The 18,078-nt window shown below is 37.2% G+C and overlaps 1 protein-coding gene across 10 annotated transcripts in view; it reads left to right on the forward strand.

The window, feature by feature from the left end:
* ATP2C1 (ATPase secretory pathway Ca2+ transporting 1) overlaps positions 1-18,078 on the forward strand; it is a 71,269-nt gene that overhangs the window by 49,996 nt on the left and 3,195 nt on the right. For all 10 annotated transcript variants that reach the window (XM_065051681.1, XM_065051680.1, XM_065051687.1 and 7 more), the window contains 12 exons: positions 826-923; positions 2,959-3,054; positions 3,165-3,254; positions 4,719-4,823; positions 6,498-6,654; positions 8,083-8,253; positions 10,485-10,582; positions 12,214-12,264; positions 13,312-13,478; positions 15,239-15,307; positions 16,989-17,105; positions 17,721-17,868. In XM_065051681.1, the coding sequence (XP_064907753.1) occupies positions 826-923; positions 2,959-3,054; positions 3,165-3,254; positions 4,719-4,823; positions 6,498-6,654; positions 8,083-8,253; positions 10,485-10,582; positions 12,214-12,264; positions 13,312-13,478; positions 15,239-15,307; positions 16,989-17,105; positions 17,721-17,868 (1,367 nt within the window). The remainder of the gene's footprint in view (positions 1-825; positions 924-2,958; positions 3,055-3,164; positions 3,255-4,718; positions 4,824-6,497; positions 6,655-8,082; positions 8,254-10,484; positions 10,583-12,213; positions 12,265-13,311; positions 13,479-15,238; positions 15,308-16,988; positions 17,106-17,720; positions 17,869-18,078) is intronic.

Raw genomic sequence — 18,078 nt, forward strand, 5'->3', positions numbered from 1 at the left:
GCTGCTCATATTAAAACTTATAATAATTTTAAATCATAAAAGCTTAGAAACATTCTGTACACAGTTTCAGCTTTGAAACATGTAAAGCACATGGAAAAGAAATGGAAATAAGTTAATCATTCTGCTGCATTTTAATTTCTTTTTGCATTTGAAGACTGGAAATATTTTTTTCTAGTGCCTCTAGCAGAGTTTCATTAGTGTTGTGAAGTCATTATGAATGGCCTTTTTAAAGTTTTTTTCTTTGGTTTTTGCAATTCCTGCTACCGTGTCCAGAAAGTCAAGATACTGCAACACTCAAAGTATTATTTTCCCGAGTTAAAAAGGCATATACATTTTTCACATTTCTGTAATCTTTTCACACTTACTAAAATTTGCAGGTTTAGTAGTAAGTTGTGCTTTTCTGTGACAAAAGTGTTGTGGTTAGTGTCAGATGTGCTTTTTGATAAAGAATGACTGCTGTAAAGCAGGCTGGTAGCTTCCCTGCTCACCAGGAGCTGCAATCGAGATTTCAGTAATGTAGTTTGAGATACAATGAAATAAAGTGAAGGGGAGAGGTAGTGAATGGAAGCATTTCAGACCAGTTGTGCATTTGGGATTTTAATTAGTGGGGTTTATTTATTTATTTATTTATTGGACAAACTTGCAGGGAATCTTGTAAAGCTCTTCATTAGTTGAAAATTGGCTGTCTTTGTTAAGTTCTGTTTTGTGTTTTTCACAAAGACAGCTGCAGTGTATTTCTAGTAATTTGCTTGTCTTCAATACTTTTGTTCTTGTTACATTGTTCTAAACAAGCATTGTCTTATAAATGTTAATTGGTTATTTCAGGGTGTTGCAATGTAATTTGTTCAGATAAAACTGGAACTTTGACAAAGAATGAAATGACTGTTACTCATATTTTTACTTCAGATGGGCAGCATGCTGAGGTATGTAGTGAGAACTTTAGTATGTTTTGTTGTATGTAGTCTTGGACTTTAATTTTCCTTTTTACTTTGTTGTGTGTATCAGCTGAAACATGCTTGAGTATACTGCAGGTAAAGCATCAGTTAAAGCGTAGATTTGTTGCATCAAATTCCTGTTCCTCCAGAACCAGCTAATTCTGTCCTCCAGTTTATTTAGTATTGCAGTTTTTGAGCTATGATATCTAGGCCATTTCTGACTACAGAAGAATTTTTCCTATTATTAAGTTCTTAAATCTCTCAGTGTCTGTATGTCACAATAAGAGACAGATGCTGAGACGCAGTACAAAGACAAGTTGAGAGATTGTGGCTTTTATTCAGTACAGAAAGTTGAGGCAATTTTCCTGTTGCAAGCCTATAAAATTTATGTTACCAACATAGGGATATTCAGCTTTTGGCTAAAAAGACAATGTACTGCGTGAACCCTTCATACTGCATATGTGTTGTCATTCTTGTGTATTCGTACTGGGTGGAGTTGGAAGTAGGAGCAGGATGTGAACTGGTGGTTGCTGAGGTTGGGGAATTGCTGCAAAGGCTGAAGTAAATGCACAAAATAGGAGCAAAAGCAGCAGAAATGGAAAAGCAGCAAGGTGTGGAGCTAGATGTGGTATCATGGGAGTATTTTAAACAAGTTCTTGAATTCTCTAACTCTTCTTGATCAGGGTATTTTTTTCACATTACAATGAACGGAGGGTCTTGTCATTGACTTTCATAAGCATAAATACTTGAAGTTTTTCTTTCCTGTCGTTTATGTTTCCATGTATATACTGGTATTTATTTTTCTATTCTTAGACTTAGAAATACTATAGAAATACTGTAATTGCTTTTTCTTTACTACTAGTGCAATATGTTTACATTTTTTCCTAGTTAAAAGAGAAGTTGCAATGGCTGTGAAATATTAGTTGTTAATGCTGTAGACATGAAGACTTTTTTAGGATCCTGGTGGGATGCCTGTTTTTTATGCAGTAAAATTACAATTTTACTGTTTTTACCGCCTTTCTGAGTCTCAGCTGAGAGGCTGTTCAACAATGTAGTGTTTTCTTGTTTGTTTGTTTGTTTTATGTTTTTTGGTTTTTGTTTTTTTTTTTCTTACTGGATGAAAATGGGACTCTGCTCTGTACTTCCATTCTCCTGCAGGGGAGATATGCACTATTAACAAGGATAAAGGCAAATAGGAGGAAAAAGTTAGAAAGCAAAAGAAGGAAGTAAAAAAGAAAGCATGCCTAATACTGTCAGGAAACAACATACACTGCTAAGGAATAAAACTGCTACTTAAAAAAATCAGCTCTAATCCATATTTCATTGATTAACTTGCCCTCAAGAGTTTCTGTTCCTTAGTCTAGCACCTGCTGCATTAGAAGCCGAGTATCACAGTATGTTAGGGATGGGAAGGGACCTCAAAAGATCATCTAGTCCAATCCTCCCGCCGGAGCAGGAACACCTAGATGAGGTTACACAGGAATGTGTCCAGGTGGGTTTTGAATGTCTCCAGAGTAGGAGACTCCACAACCCCCCTGGGCAGCCTGTTCCAGTGCTCTGGCACCCTCACTGAGAAGAAGTTTCTTCTCATATTTAAGTGGAACCTTTTGTGTTCCAGTTTGTACCCATTGCCCCTTGTCTTATCATTGGTTGTCACCGAGAAGAGCCTGGCTCCATCCTCATGACACTCAACCTTTTACATATTTATAAACATCAATGAGGTCCCCCCTTAGTCTCCTCTTCTCCAAACTAAAGAGAGCCAGCTCCCTCAGCCTTTCTTCATAAGGGAGGTGCTCCTCTCCCTTCATCATCTTTGTTGCCCTGCGCTGGGCTCTTTCCAGCAGTTCCCTGTCCTTGAACTGAGGGGCCCGGAAGGAGGGTCTATTCACTCTGGCTAAAATCAGTCATTATGAATGGCCTTTTTAAAGTTTTGAGTAGTTCATAGTGAAAAGCTGAGATGAAAACAGTTTATGAACTTGGCGAACATTACATTGCATACTGCCTTTGGCTGTTTGTCTTGCAGGTTACAGGAGTAGGTTATAACAGGTTTGGAGAAGTAATGCTCGATGGTGAAGTTATTCATGGTTATAACAACCCATCCATTAGCAAAATTGTTGAGGTAAGATCTTGGCACAGGGAAGTGAGTTTTAATTCATGATGTAGCATAAGAGCTTTGTATGGCATTTACTTTGTGTTCTGTTTTCTCCCCTTTCCTTCCTCATCTTTTAGGCCGGTTGCGTGTGCAATGATGCTTTGATTAGGAACAACACGTTAATGGGGAAGCCGACAGAAGGGGCTTTAATTGCGCTTGCTATGAAGGTGCGTACTTGATGGTGCTTTTTGGATTCATGGCAGGTGGGAATTGTGTAGAAATAAGTTTTGAGTGTTTTTTCTCATTTTCTTCTCCTTTGGGGCTCCTATGTTTGTATTACAACTGCTGATGTCTTATGTTTGTTATCTGTGGGAAATCTTTGGGTGTTTGGAAAGATAAGAGAAAATTATTTAGAACTAAAATAAAATCTTTATTTTAATTTTTTTGCACTTAGTTTGTGGCAGGCAAAATGACAGTACTATGCTATCTGTTGAATATTGATTGTGCCGTCTCTTTCTCAGTTCTCATCAGAAGCAGTAAGAAGTTGATAACTGATGTATTGGTGGTGACTACAGCATTTATAGTGCCCTTTAAGTGTGGGGCACAGGTGGTTTGAATTGTGGACACTGGTTAAATGTTTTGTTGGTTTGCTTTTTAAATAATGCTGTTACACACCTGTTACAGTTGCTGAGAAATGTGGCAAGGCATCTTAGCACTTGACTTCTTTTCTGTGATGATGAATGAACTCATAAAAGCATTACAAGGTGAATGCATTACACTATTTCTCTCCCTGCGTAATTAAGACCTGAGATGTATCTGTCTTCTTGCTGAGACCCATTCCAAGTCCCCAGTCTTTGACTGGAAAGGGCTAGAATGACATTATTTTGGCAAGAGCCCATAGAAACTGAGAAGAACAGGAGTCACATCAGTTCACATCTGGAAAGGAGGTAGTGAAGTAGTTGTGAAGCTCTCTTTTGTACTGAGAGTGACTTAGGGCAGGCTGCTGCTTCTGCAGCTTCTTTGATTGGCAGTTTCTCTGCACTTGGTTAAGGGTAGAGCACAGAATGCTGTGAGTTGCATCAGGGTGGGGAGAAAACAGCATTCAGAATGAAATGCCCTTTGTCTGGAGTCTTCATGGTTAGTTTCAGATTAAATGTTCGGGTGATTGCGATGCCTAAAAAAAAGTCATCTCAGGTTGAATCATTCAAACTTAAAATCAGTGACCTGCCTTTTCCAGACTTTGCCACAGTTTTGTGTTATAATTTTGTTGGCCATCCTAGCAGAGAAATTACATAGAAGATATTAAAAAAGAAAAGAAAAAGGAAAAGGCATTGCAGCTTTAAATGTCTTTTGTCAAATCAAGAGCTACATTGTTAGCTATTGCAAGACTTGTATTTGTGGATGGTCATAATCTACAAAGTATTTCAAGATCCTTGGATCAAAGGTACTATCTAGCATTACATGGTCTGACTTACGCTGAAACCCGAAAGTATCTTCTAGGTTATTTCATTACTAGTCTGTCAGAAGTTTGTCTAAACTGGAGCAGTGTGCTCAAAAGCAACTTTGAAGATGAAACAGGTTTTTAATGAAGTAATGATTGTTAACTAAGATGCCTCAACAAGTCAACAAATTGCGTAGCTGTTTGAAAAGGAAAGCCCTTGATGTTACGGTGGTACTTCTGTTTTATACAGATGGGTTTAGATGGACTCCAGGAAGACTACATAAGGAAGGCTGAATATCCCTTCAGCTCAGAACAAAAATGGATGGCTGTTAAATGCGTTCACAGAACGCAGCAGGTAAACTCACTGTTTCCTTGTGCGTTAACTCTAATGGTTGTGCACCTTGTTTGATATCCTAATTTTTCACTTCAGAGGTTGTGGCAGGCTGGTAGTAGTGCACAGTCCTGGGAATATGTTTTGGTAATAGTCATAGCTTTAGTTTCAAACTCTGAAGTGGAGATGAGATCAAGAATCACAAGATTTTTTTTTTCCATAAAAAGCATACTGGGAAATTAAGTGTTTTGATAGCTGAGACTTTGAATGTAGACCTGACTGTTTTTTCATCCTTCTCTTCCCTCCCTCCTCAAACATCTAAATGATGCCAATATATTCTGCTGTTTCAGGGATACATAGTTACATAATTAATTTAGAGTAAGAAGATGCATTTATGTTCAATAGTTAAAATTTCTTTAGTTTGAAAACACAGGTTTTTCTTGTTTTATGCAGACAGCACATGCCCCAGTGTTAACAGAAGTTATTGACGTCAACAGTGTCCTGGATTATCAGTACAAACCGTTCTTTAACCTCTTTTACATCTTCTGGTGCTTTCACATATATGTTTGCATTTATATTTCATTTAGACCAAGCTGAATATTTTTGTTACAGATTTTTACATAGTTACTACCAGTCTGATAACTGGAACCTTCTAGATAATATGCGCAACAACAGACTTTATCTTGGATTGATGGAAAATTTACTAGTACTTCTGACCAAAAAAAGGTTTGCTGACAGTGTTCAAGTACCAAAGCAGAATCTTTGCTTTGGAAACAAAGCTTTTATCTGTATTGATAATATGGTTGTATTATCTTTGTATGTATAAAGAGTACTGAGCAGGAACTGCTATATGATTTTCATCCACATAAGTATTTACTGTGTTTGTGTTTTGGTGTCAGCATTTTAAAAGATTGTTGAATAATTTGTAACAATTCTAAAGGGAGCATAAATTATTTGAAGGCTAAGAAAATGCAGTGGGATTAGAAATTTAGAGCTCTATCAGTTAAGCTCATCAGAAAGATTGAGGTAGCTTGACTACTGTGCATAAATCCCTTCACAGGGAGAAAATAGCTATATTAAAAGAGAGCTTTTTAGCCCAACAGGGAAGAGAAGATGAGAATCAGTGACTGGAAACTAAGCTGAGGCAGCAATTCCTAATGGAAAAGGGGGGAAGGGAAAAGATGGGTTGATTTAGCGTTGGAGTTGTATTCACAGCAGGTGGTGGATTCTCAGTCCCTTGGTATCATCAAGGCTAGAGAGCTGTCTGGAAAATGTTGAGAATCGTTAGGCATGGCACGAGGGTGCAGGTGGTGTTTAATGACCCATGCAGCTGGTTAGATGATAAGCTGAAGGTCTTTCAGGTCCAATGTTCTGTGTAGGTTTCGTTTCTGTCCTTTGCGTGGCTTCTTCAGTCTATACACTGTGGCCCCACAGTGTCTAATGTGTATGGTGGCTACTGAAATGAGATATTGACTACTAGCTTGGTTCTTTTTGCAGTACTGCTCTTGAATGTACAGGATATAGAAATACTCAAAAGAATAGATTTTTAGGCTTAGAAATTTAACTTTGATTTGCATTAAATTCTGAAGACTCTTTAGAGAAGTACAGACATGTCATTCTAATGTATGCGTGTGTATGTACTCATATATATTTATGCATATATACACATGTACGCACAACCGTTATTTTTCCTTTTAGGATAAACCTGAAATTTGCTTTATGAAAGGTGCTTATGAACAAGTCATTAGGTACTGTACATCATATAACTGTAAGGGGCAGACCCTACCTCTTGTTCAGCAGCAGCGGGAGCAGTACCAGCAAGAGAAGACATCTATGGGCTCTGCAGGACTCAGAGGTAAGACCGTTTGTGTCTCAAAATAACTTTGTTACAATGACACTCCTTATCTGAAAAAAAAACCAAACAAGGCACTGGGAATTTTATTGTTCATTAAGTGCCACTGGGTTGTTTAGTTTTCTTTTAAAATGGGGGAGTGGAAAACAAGTACTGTTCCCTAAGGCCTGTATAATAGCATGATTAAATTGCAAAGGGGGGGAGATAAGGCATTGCTGGTTCCTGCCATCTCTTGCATGTGACCATGATAGAACAGTACGTTGCTACCTGATAGCTTCCATATCTCATTATCTCATAGATTTTTGTGGATTTTTAAAAATGTGAATGTGTTTGTTTTTCTATTATTTTGGGTCCTGGCACCTTTTTGAGTTAGGCCAGCACAACTGACTGCAAGTCAGAGGATGCCATAAGGATTATGTTTTATATTAATAAGGTGTATAAACTTTTAAATACAACTGAAAGCGTTTTTCACAAGATGATTGATATGAGTTGATTGTGGACAACCATTATACATGACTGGTTTTCTTTGGCCTCTGTAAAGAGATCCTGAGGGCTGTTAAGTCCATCCACAGCTTTTTAATGTGAAGATATGGGTACTGTGTGGCTCAGGAAATGCCCAAGATACAAATTAGTAGGAACTGAGTGGATTGCCAGAAGTGGTATCTCTTTGTGCCTGTCTTGTTTGGACAGTCATTCTTTGTGTCTGCTTCAGACTACTGTCAAACAAAAAAATCCAGCGTAGTTTTTTGAAAACAGTGAATTTGCTTTTCTCTTACAACTTTAGTGTCATATAAATATATTTGAATGAAGATTTCTACTGTAAAAGGCATTCCAGAAATACTCAGCATGTACCAAATAAAATTTACCTCTCTAAAAGAAAAAAAAGAGGGCATAAAATAAAAATACATTAACTGATCTTTCCTGTCATCATCTTGCATAAAAGACCGTGCATGCACAGAGAAACCATAAAGCTAGACACCCTTCACTTGCCACGCAGTGAAAATATAAACACTTTAATCTGAGAACAAATAGTAAAGTTATCTTTCAAAGCTGGAATGTATATGTCTGGTAAAAAGACTACTCTTTAGAAGAAGGGAACATACATAAGTAGGCTACCCTGAATACTTAAGGAAAGATATTGCTTACCAAGGCTTAAAAAAAAAGAATTGCACTTCCCACCCTTTGCTTTATGCTGACCTGCTAGTTCAGTTATGTCTCATTTCTGAACATCTGCTTGGGATAAGCTGATTTCAGTTAAAATACTCAGATGAATGAAGCTTCTCAAAGTGTTTTCAGCACTTTGGTCAATATGCAGACATATAGTTGTGTGTCATTAGTTTTCATTTTTGCAAAGAAATATTAGCAGTTGTTTAAAATGCTGATGTAAATGTTAATTTCAAATCTTCTTTTTTTTTTTTTGTCTCCTGAAAGTTCTGGCCTTAGCTTCTGGTCCTGAGTTAGGACAGCTGACTTTCTTGGGTCTTGTGGGAATAATTGATCCTCCACGGACTGGTGTAAAAGAAGCTGTTACTACGCTTATCACATCAGGAGTTGCAATAAAAATGATTACTGGAGATTCACAGGAGACTGCGGTTGCCATTGGTATGAATAGTTCACTTCCTTTCATTTTTCACTTGTTTTCCATTTTAGCAGTGTCTAGCTAATTGTTATGAATTGTGGGCATTAAGTCTATAACGTTTATGAGTTCTGTATGTTGGATATAGCACAATGGAATTAGAAACAACCCCCCCCCCCCCCCCCCCCCGCCAGCCTGAAGTGATACTTCAGTTTCAGCAGTTTTCCGAATTTGTTTAATGCATTACTTCTGTTGTTTGAAAATATGAATTTGCTTACTGTATTTTATTTTCAGATATACTTGGTTTCTGATTCTTATACCCCTAATACCACCTTAGGAAGGTTATGGCGTTTAAGTATTATTAATAAATATTTAAACATGAACTTTATGTTTTACAGTGTAATATGAAACAAAGAAATTGACTGAACAGTAGTTAATCATACTGTTAAACAGTCATTCTTAATTAGCAGCACTGGTGTCACCCCAATTACTGGACACTCTTGCATTACTTATTATTCATTAGCCCTGGGGTCCCACTGGGGATTCTCCACCGTAAGTGTTTGCCACGACTGGACGCTCTTGCATTGCATATATTTACACAACTATTGCATATTCATCACAATGTTTGGAAATTTTTAACATACAGTAAATCGATACTAAGAAATGAGTACGTCAATATGAGGTCAGTTATTTCATGGTCTTTACTGCCATCTAATGGCCTTTTACAGTATTGCAGCCTCTTGGGGAGGTGTTTATTTCTTCTGAGGGTCTTTTCATAGTCTTCTTCACGTGTCCACTGATCCACCTTTCCACACTGGCAGCCCTTCACGCAAGCGCAATTAGTGCATGCTTACGTAAGCAATTAATCAGTACAAGCCTTGAATCACAGTATCACAGTATGTTTGGGATTGGAAGGGACCTCAAAAGATCATCTAGTCCAATCCCCCTGCTGGAGCAGGAACGCCCAGGTGAGGTCGCACAGGAACATGTCCAGGTGGGTTTTGAATGTCTCCAGAGAAGGAGACTCCACAACCCCCCTGGGCAGCCTGGTCCAATGCTCTGTCACCCTCACTGAGAAGTTTCTTCTCAAATTTAAGTGGAACTTCTTGTGTTCCAGCTTGATCCCATTACCCCTTGTCCTATCATTGTTTGCCACTGAGAAGAGCCTGGCTCCATCCTCATGGCACTCACCTTTTACATATTTATAAACATTAACAAGGTCACCCCTCAGTCTCCTCTCCTCCAAGCTAAAGAGCCCCAGCTCCCTCAGCCTTTCCTCATAAGGCAGATGCTCCACTCCCTTCATCATCTTCGTTGCCCTACGCTGGACTCTCTCCAGCAGTTCCCTGTCCTTCTGGAACTGAGGGGCCAGAACTGGACACAATATTCCAGATGTGGTCTCACCAGGGCGGAGTAGAGGGGAAGGAGAACCTCTCTCGATCTACTAACCACCCCCCTTCTAATACACCCCAGGATGCCATTGGCCTTCCTGGCCACAAGGGCACAGTGCTGGCTCATATACTTCTCTATTCCATGGCTTACTTACAATACCTCTATTAGTTTCCAGTTGAATATAAACTAAGTATCCTGCTCCTGAACAATGTATTACTTAATCTTCTGTCTCCATCTTTTCATGCAAGAGGGTCTGAAACCTTGAAAAATATCCTCTCATTTTGCAGGTGGTTAAGAAACATTTATCATGTTATTGTTTAATGAAGAGTACATCCTTTGTAACTTAATCACGATATATGTTGATTCAGCAGCTTCCCTTCAGTACATTAAAGTACAGGTCCTTTAGCCAAAATACGAATTCTTTACGTACAGAATGGTGAAGAAAAGGTTAAATGTGCACAGAAAAAGTGCAGCCCCAAATTAGCAGTACTTTTTCAGAGAGCTTTTTTTTTCTTGCCCCACATAATTTTAAATTTTCTGTCTTATTTTTGAACCGTGAATTCTTTAGAGATGACTGAGCTCTTGGCATTTGTATGGTATCTGACACAATGAGGTACAGACCTTTAGATCAAGAACGTCTAAGGAAATATATCTCTGATTAGAACAGACTTTGTAGCATGTGTTAGTTACTCAAGAGTTCAGATAACTGACTCCAGGATACTGAATCAATTAGGTGTCAAGATGTTCAGCTCTAGGCATTTCAGATCTGAAAAGCTGCAGAAAATAGTAGGTTTAAAAAATCTGAGGTACTTAATGTTTTAGAAGGGTAAATTATTATAATACCATTTTTGTTACTTATTTCCAGCTAGTCGACTCGGATTGTATTCCAAAAATTCACAGGCAATCTCCGGGGAAGAAATAGATGATTTGGATATTCAGCAGCTTTCTCAAATAACACCAAAGGTTTGTTTTGATATGCTATTTACTGAAATGCCGGAGAGTATATACTTTATAGAGAGAAATGCTTTTTTTCTGTAGAAAGCTAAAATGCGGCTTCTGAGATAAAAGTGACATTTCTAATAGAAGTAAGTGGTACGAGAAGTTACTAGGGTCTTTTAATACAGAAATACGGAAGCTGTCCCAGATCAAACAAGTATCTTTTGGTTTGACATGACCCTTTGAAAATTTATTTATTTCAGCTCACACACTTATCTTTTTAGTGAGTTTATTATTTTTGCCTCTTTTAATGGTTGTTTGTTTTTACTTTTAAATGCCTATATTGGAACTCTCATTTTGCCACCTCTCAGTGAACATCATAATCTTTTTATATTGTTAGACAATTTTATTTCGTTGAGTAGCTCAGCTCATATATTTAGCCTTATATTTTACATGTTCAGACAGTGTATCTTTTTGTAATCTGTAAGAGGAGCTGTCTGTATCTTTAGTGATATTAAATTCATCTGAGGTCACTGGTTGAGAATTTTGAAAGGGTCTGTTTATTTAATATTTCTCACTTATTAAGTAACCAAATGTATTAGCCAATGTCAAAGTAGTAAATGTGAAGGCATAATGAAACGCAGTTGAGGTTCAGGCTTAGCTGTCTTGCAAAATTTATGCATCAAAGTGCTGTGTTGTTTGCAAAAGACTGCAGATTTATGATGCAGCATTCTTGAGTCTGCAAGCCAAAAGCCAATATTTAACATTCAAGAAGTGTGCATGTCAGCTTTATGTCTTCCGTTGGTGACTCAGAAAAACGAACTTGGAAGAAAAGAACTGTGTTGCAAATAGGAATTTTGGTTTATTTGGTAATGCTTGTCCTTAAGGGCTGTCCGCTTTAAGTAACTGAAATAGCTACAAATTTACTTTGTGCATGTTTGACCTGAGACCAAATTCATTTTCTAAGCATTTAGGTAAAATCTTATTAGGAACTAATTAAAAGGAACAAGTAAGATTGTACCTGTGTACAGTCTAAAGTGGCTCTTGAGAAGTCAAACTTCTTATCCAACTTCTTAAAAAGGAAAAATAGATGTGAATTGCTAACATTATGGGGTTTATGAAAGCTAAATTCCACATGCTTAAATTTCAATTCACAGAGAAGACTAGAGACAAAAAAATACTGAAAAATAATAATTCCTTCAAAGCTGGAGTCCTTATTAATTAGCTTTGCAGTTTCAATCTGTTACTAATATGCTGTACAAACTAGTAAAATTGAAATGTCATGAGTGGCTTGCCACTCGTGCTGACAAGGGAGAAGGACATTACTTATAGAGTCAGCACAGCAATTGCCTGCATAAATTTAGTCAGGAGGGCCAGCAGCAAGCCATTATACCTCAGTCGCTTCACAATTTCAGAGGGTTTTAAAAATGCATATTCTATCTTTAAATAAGTAGCACCAACTTTGTTTACCAGAACATGCTTCAAGTCTTCTCTGTAATTAATGGTTTCCCTCTATTAAAAACACAGCTCACTGGTGCTTCAGCTTTGAGAGTACAGTAGGCCTTTAGTATCTTTTTTTATCCTCTAGTTTTATAGAATCCAGTGCAATTCTTTACCTTTCTCAAATTTTCACTGCTTCTCCATTGTGCTTTTAACAGGTTGCAGTATTTTACAGAGCCAGTCCCCGACACAAATTGAAAATAATAAAGGTACGTCTTACTAGAGGCTCAAATGCCGGACTGTTGCAATGGGTACCATTTGTGGTGCCTTTACTTAAATCATAATGTGCTTCAGTGTGTCAAGATGAAATCAGAAGTTTAGTTTGAAAGTGAAGCGTGTTTTAAAATATTACCTATAAAAATGCATAGTGCTGCATAACTTAGAGGATTTTTTTATAGAAAATACATTGTCCCTGAATGTCTCTGTGCCAGTGCCCTACTCGTGCTCATTGTTTAGTCCAAAGAGTTGGTTTGGGGAGCCTTTTAAAAGGAGTCTTGGCTGAAAGAAGAATGTGATGAAGAGCTATCAGCTTGGTCATTAGGAGCAGGAAGCACTGGAGGCACAGTGATAATCAAACAGGCCAGCTACCGGGAAAAAAAGCAAATCCAAATAGAACAGTAATTTCTGGCAGCTGCTGGTAGGCAATGTCGTGCTTGCTTTCTTCTGCTTCGGGAGCTGAGGGTTGGTTGAGATTTTGTGTCACATTAGACTTAAATTTACTACGAACTTGAAACAGCCACATTCCTAATACTTCTCAGGACAAGGTAAAAGGGCACGAATTTCATGTCTGAGATAATGCTTCCATTCAGAATTTGACAAAAGAAGGTAGCAAAGAGGAACATACTTAGTACAGCAGTTGTAATAATCAGAATAGCAACAGTAAGAAGGAAGGAAGGAAGTAAAACATTCAGACAGTTGGAATATATTGAGAATTATAAGAGGGTAATAATGTTAAAATGTAAATACTGTATCTTCTTTCTTTCTCTAGAATTTTTTTTTACTTTCTCTTAAAGGCAGATTTTATACACGCTACCTTTAAAATTTAGGCTGTCTGAATATATTCACTGAAGTTTAACCTAAACACTTGTATAAAAATTAATTAAAATACACATGCTTTATTTATTTTTATTTTTACAGTGGAATTAGAAAAAATTGAGGGTGAGGTGTGGCGACACCAACCTCGTATCTAGAATAATTTTATAGGATGGGTTATTTCAATCTCTGATTGAAGCTCTTTCCCCTTTTTTTTTCTTTAGTCACTGCAAAATAATGGTGCAGTAGTTGCTATGACGGGAGATGGAGTGAATGATGCTGTTGCTCTGAAGGCTGCAGATATTGGTGTAGCAATGGGACAAACTGGAACAGATGTTTGTAAAGAGGCAGCAGATATGATCCTTGTGGATGATGATTTTCAGACAATAATGTAGGTGGCATTTATCTGCATACCTTGTGCTATATATAGTTTTAATGAAATGTTGCTGGGGTTAAAACCAAAAGAAATTCCTTGAACTTGTAAACATAGCAGCTGTTAATGATGTCTCAGCTAAGTCAGGAGAGTTAGTTTTATGGTGATTGCCTGTATTATACTCGTAAAAAAGAGCTGTACAAGAGGCAACTAAGCATTTCTCTCTTTTTCTCTGTGTTAATAATAATTTAAAAATGTACTTACATATTTAGACCTTTGCTACCTTGGTGTTGTATATAGATCAGGTGTAGTAACAAAGGAGGGTGTACATGTGTGTGCTATAAAAACTGACCTGTATTTCTGCTTCTCCAAGTAGAATTACAATATTAATATATTTGGAGACATAACAGTTGAAACTCTGAGTCCTTTAGTTGTCAGTAGGATTCATCTTCATTTCATTTTTTACTTCAGAAGCACAAATCTTATGTAAAAATGAGAGCAAGCATCCCTCTCAAGGATTTAAAAAATCTACACAGTGCTGTGTTTGTTTTCAACTCTTTAAATGTGATGGTGTTTCAGAAAAGGAAAGAAATATAAGCTATGTAAATATCACAGAGGAAAATAAGTTACCAACTTGTGGTAACCAGCTGTTTGTTAATTATTCATTTTTGTTGTTCGATGTACATCAAAGACAGCACAGCTAAACATATTTTGAATTTAATCCATCTGACTTTTGAAGGTAGTGGTTGTCGGCAGAGCTGGACTGCTGTCTAGCAAGATAGACTTCGTTTCAAAATTATGCATAAATCGCAGAACACTTCAGTTTGTCTGAAAACGTGACACTTAACGCTTTGGGAGGGACTGAAATGTATAAGTACAACAGAAGAAAATTTACCTAGGTAGCAGTATGTCAGAGGATGATCTGAGAGTTAAAAGGTTTCCGTACTAGTTCAGCCAACAGCAATGTGCTGTTGTGCAAAAAACAGTGGAGGGAATCATTTTAAGATACTTTCAGAAGAGTACATATGAGGGACATCTGTGGTAAGTACTTTACTTTACTTGAGCTTGATGAGGCTTTTGCTGCAATGCTTTATCCAGTTTTGCTTGATTCATCAGGAGAGTTCTTAATGGCAGAGTGAAAAGAGTGCTAAACACTAGGGGAAAAAGAATGTGTGCGCTCCCATAGTTTTACATTGGTTCCCCAAGCCCTTTAATCTTTTTGTCTTAAAAGTTACAAAAAGAATGCTGATTAATTGTTCTTGGCTATTGGGGGAATGGAAGAAATAAATGGGTTTTATTTGCAGCAGAGTAGACTTGATTTAGGTATTAGAAGGCACTTTCTCACTGCTGTAATTGCCATAATGTGATAGGCAAGTTGCTGAGACACATGCTAGAGGTTGGAAAGATGGTCTATACATATTTCATTCAAGTGCAGTAAGAATACGTGGTCTTCTAAAGTCATGCTACATTTCTATGTTTATTTGAAAGTGTGTGTGTTTTTCGTTTCAAATTATCTAACTTGGATAGGAAGGATGACAGTGAACCTTGAACAAGGAGGAGATTTTACTACCGATGTTTCACTTTGAAAGTTAAGCCGCTGGAAATATAACTGTGGTGATTATTCTTGTAATCAAGTTGAAAAACGACTGCCAAAGCTCTAAGAACCTCGACTCCATTTGTTTCTTGACATTTGCTTAAAGTAGTAGCTTTTTTTGTTCGTTTTAGGCTTCATTGGCAGCAGTCTTGTCTAGTGATTTAATATTTGTTTTTAATTGTAGGTCTGCAATTGAAGAGGGTAAAGGAATTTATAATAACATTAAAAATTTTGTTAGATTTCAACTGAGCACGTAAGTTTGAAAACTTGTCTATATCAGAAGGTTCTAACGACATTGTGAATATGTCAAAGCATCACGAAGCAGATGCTGCATGAATTCACATGAACATTCCAAATTTCATGTAGGATGCTGATATGCTATGCTTTTGAATTTTCAGTATTTTGTATTTTGGTGGCTTGTTTCATTTTTAAAGAACTAGAAAATAGTGCAATAAACAGACATCTAACTTAGCCACAGTTCTTGTTAAGATGGGAAAAGTCAAAAATTGATGGAGAGAAACAGCATAGCTATGTTTGGGTCCTTGATTAAAGGAGAAGTTAGTGGTCATTCTTTCCTTAGCCAGAACATGTATATCAAATGGAGGAAACCTGGGAAACAGGAGGTTGGTTTCTCTGTGATCCATACACTGGTTTGTGGAATGAGTTGTTAGCTCTGTGAGGCTGAGCTCCTTTCCTTGCATGCAAGGATCCCTGTGCTGAATATATCGTGTGTATTTAAACAGGAGTTGATTAAACCTTAAACTCACAACATTTTTGAAACTATCGTATGGAATCTGGATTCAGAAGCGTGGCTTTCCTCTCACCATTTTGTACATGATACTTTTTTGAAGCCTTCATGGCATTTCTGAGTGTTTGAAAAAAGTTGCAGAAATTTAAAACAAAACACAACACAGAAAGCACCAAAACCCAAAATTTCCGCAAACGCCAAATACTCTCCCAAAACCCAACAAATGCCAAATAGCTCCCAAAAAAACATAATGGAAAAAAAAAAAAGATCCCCACCAAAATACTCCCAACACGACAATACCCAGAGAACACCAACCTCTTAAAACTTGCATTAAAATTGTAAGAACTGTCATATACTTTCAGTCCTGACTAGTGTCCTGCGTTGGTAGCAGACTAGAAATCTGCATCTGAGAAATAGTTAAGCATAGATATTCTAGGAAAGCGTGCTTTCCTGTTATCCTTGGGAATGGTAGTCTTCAGTTTTTGATGAATGAGTTACTCTGTTTTTATTTCTGTCCCTCTTTGTGGGGAGAGCATAATAGGGTTCAGTAGAACATGAAATTCAGAATTATCACAAGCCTTGCTCTCTTCTTGTTGGTTATGAAACCACTTAATCTTAGACTGAAATCAATTAGTACATACTTATTTGGAGAGGTTTCTAATACCAAGCTAATCTATTTTCAGCCTAGCCTTCTCATCTTGCTAATAATAAGGGATAGTATAGTTATTTTGGGGGAGCTTGGGTAGTACCTTGCCTTGAGTGATTAGTCAAACTAGGGACAGGTGGTTGTGTTTACATCAAAAGTGTAAAAGCAGTGTTTCAAAACTGTGTTTAGAAGTTCTACTTCTGGCACAATAAAAGCATAGGGCCCAGTAAAAAAATCAGTTAGGTGAAGGTGAGAAATTACTCTGAAATGTTATCTTAAAGTTTGGGAGGTTTTTAAAACACAAATTTGCTGTCTTTTAATTGCCAGAATAACGCTGTTTTAAATGTGCTCTGTGTCAAGAGGAGTACTCTAAATGAATTCATGCTCTACCTTTAAAGTCAGGCTTACATCAGTCATGATTCACACTGTCAAAATCTGTGTCTACTCTTGGACAGTTGAAGTGTTGATTACAAAGCAGTTATCAGTGGATCTTGAGAAATGTTCCATGCTGACAGTTATAAAAATGGATTCTTTCAACAGGAGTATAGCAGCACTGACTTTAATCTCACTGGCTACATTAATGAACTTTCCTAATCCTCTCAATGCCATGCAGATCTTATGGATCAATATTATTATGGATGGACCTCCAGCTCAAAGGTAGTTACTTTAAATTTCTTTAGAGGTCTGTAGTCCTTTTATTTCAGCAAGGAAAATGGTTGTTGATAAAGGAAACTGTGAAGTGTTAAACTTAAATGAAATCTTTCTGAAACAGTGCACTTTTTCTTTGAATCACAATGTTTGCAGTGTATTTCTGTATTCATTCCTTTTGGTTTGCTTTAGCATCCAATGATAAGTATGAGGGTAGCATGGATACCTAAAGATCCTCAGATATGCCCATGAAACTTGTATGCAGGATCTGGCTTCCCTCTGGGTTCTTCCTCTGACCCTCTTGGTTGCAGATAGGTGGTGGAGGTGAGGGTGGAAAGGAACTAGCACTAAATTCACAGTAACAGAAATGAGGAGCATAACTAATATTGCAGTATCCTTTAAGGTTAACATCTGGTAGTTTAAGAACTGTCTGATATGTATCTATGGACTCACAAACTGCAGTGTTAGGATATTGCCTGTTACTAATAAGTATAACTCAGTTTTCTGACGTGAAAATATCATGTGCTGTAAAGACAAATCTTTCTTTCAACTTAGAAAATATAGTCCTTAAGTTAGAAACAGTGAATTGTTTTTATTATGATAAAATGTTATTTTAATTTTAAGCCTTGGGGTGGAGCCTGTGGATAAAGATGTGATTCAGAAGCCTCCAAGAAATTTGAAGGACAGCATTCTGACCAAAAACCTGATTGTTAAGATACTGGTTTCATCCATAATTATCGTGTGTGGGACACTGTTTGTCTTCTGGAGAGAGGTATGGCAAAAGCGCAAAATTTAAAGCAGTAACAAACTAATTTAAAACAAGTCCTTTTTACACCAGTAGTTGGAATTCAGAATTTGTATGAACATAGTTGCAAGTTTTGTTCATGCTTATTTAAGCTATATCAGCTTATTTAAGCTTATATGAGCTAACTGATTAGAGAAGGAAGATTTTTGAAGAAGTTGTTGAAATGAGGGATACAGT

This window comes from Columba livia, chromosome 2 (assembly GCF_036013475.1).
Source record: "Columba livia isolate bColLiv1 breed racing homer chromosome 2, bColLiv1.pat.W.v2, whole genome shotgun sequence".
Taxonomy (NCBI): Eukaryota; Metazoa; Chordata; class Aves; order Columbiformes; family Columbidae; genus Columba; species Columba livia.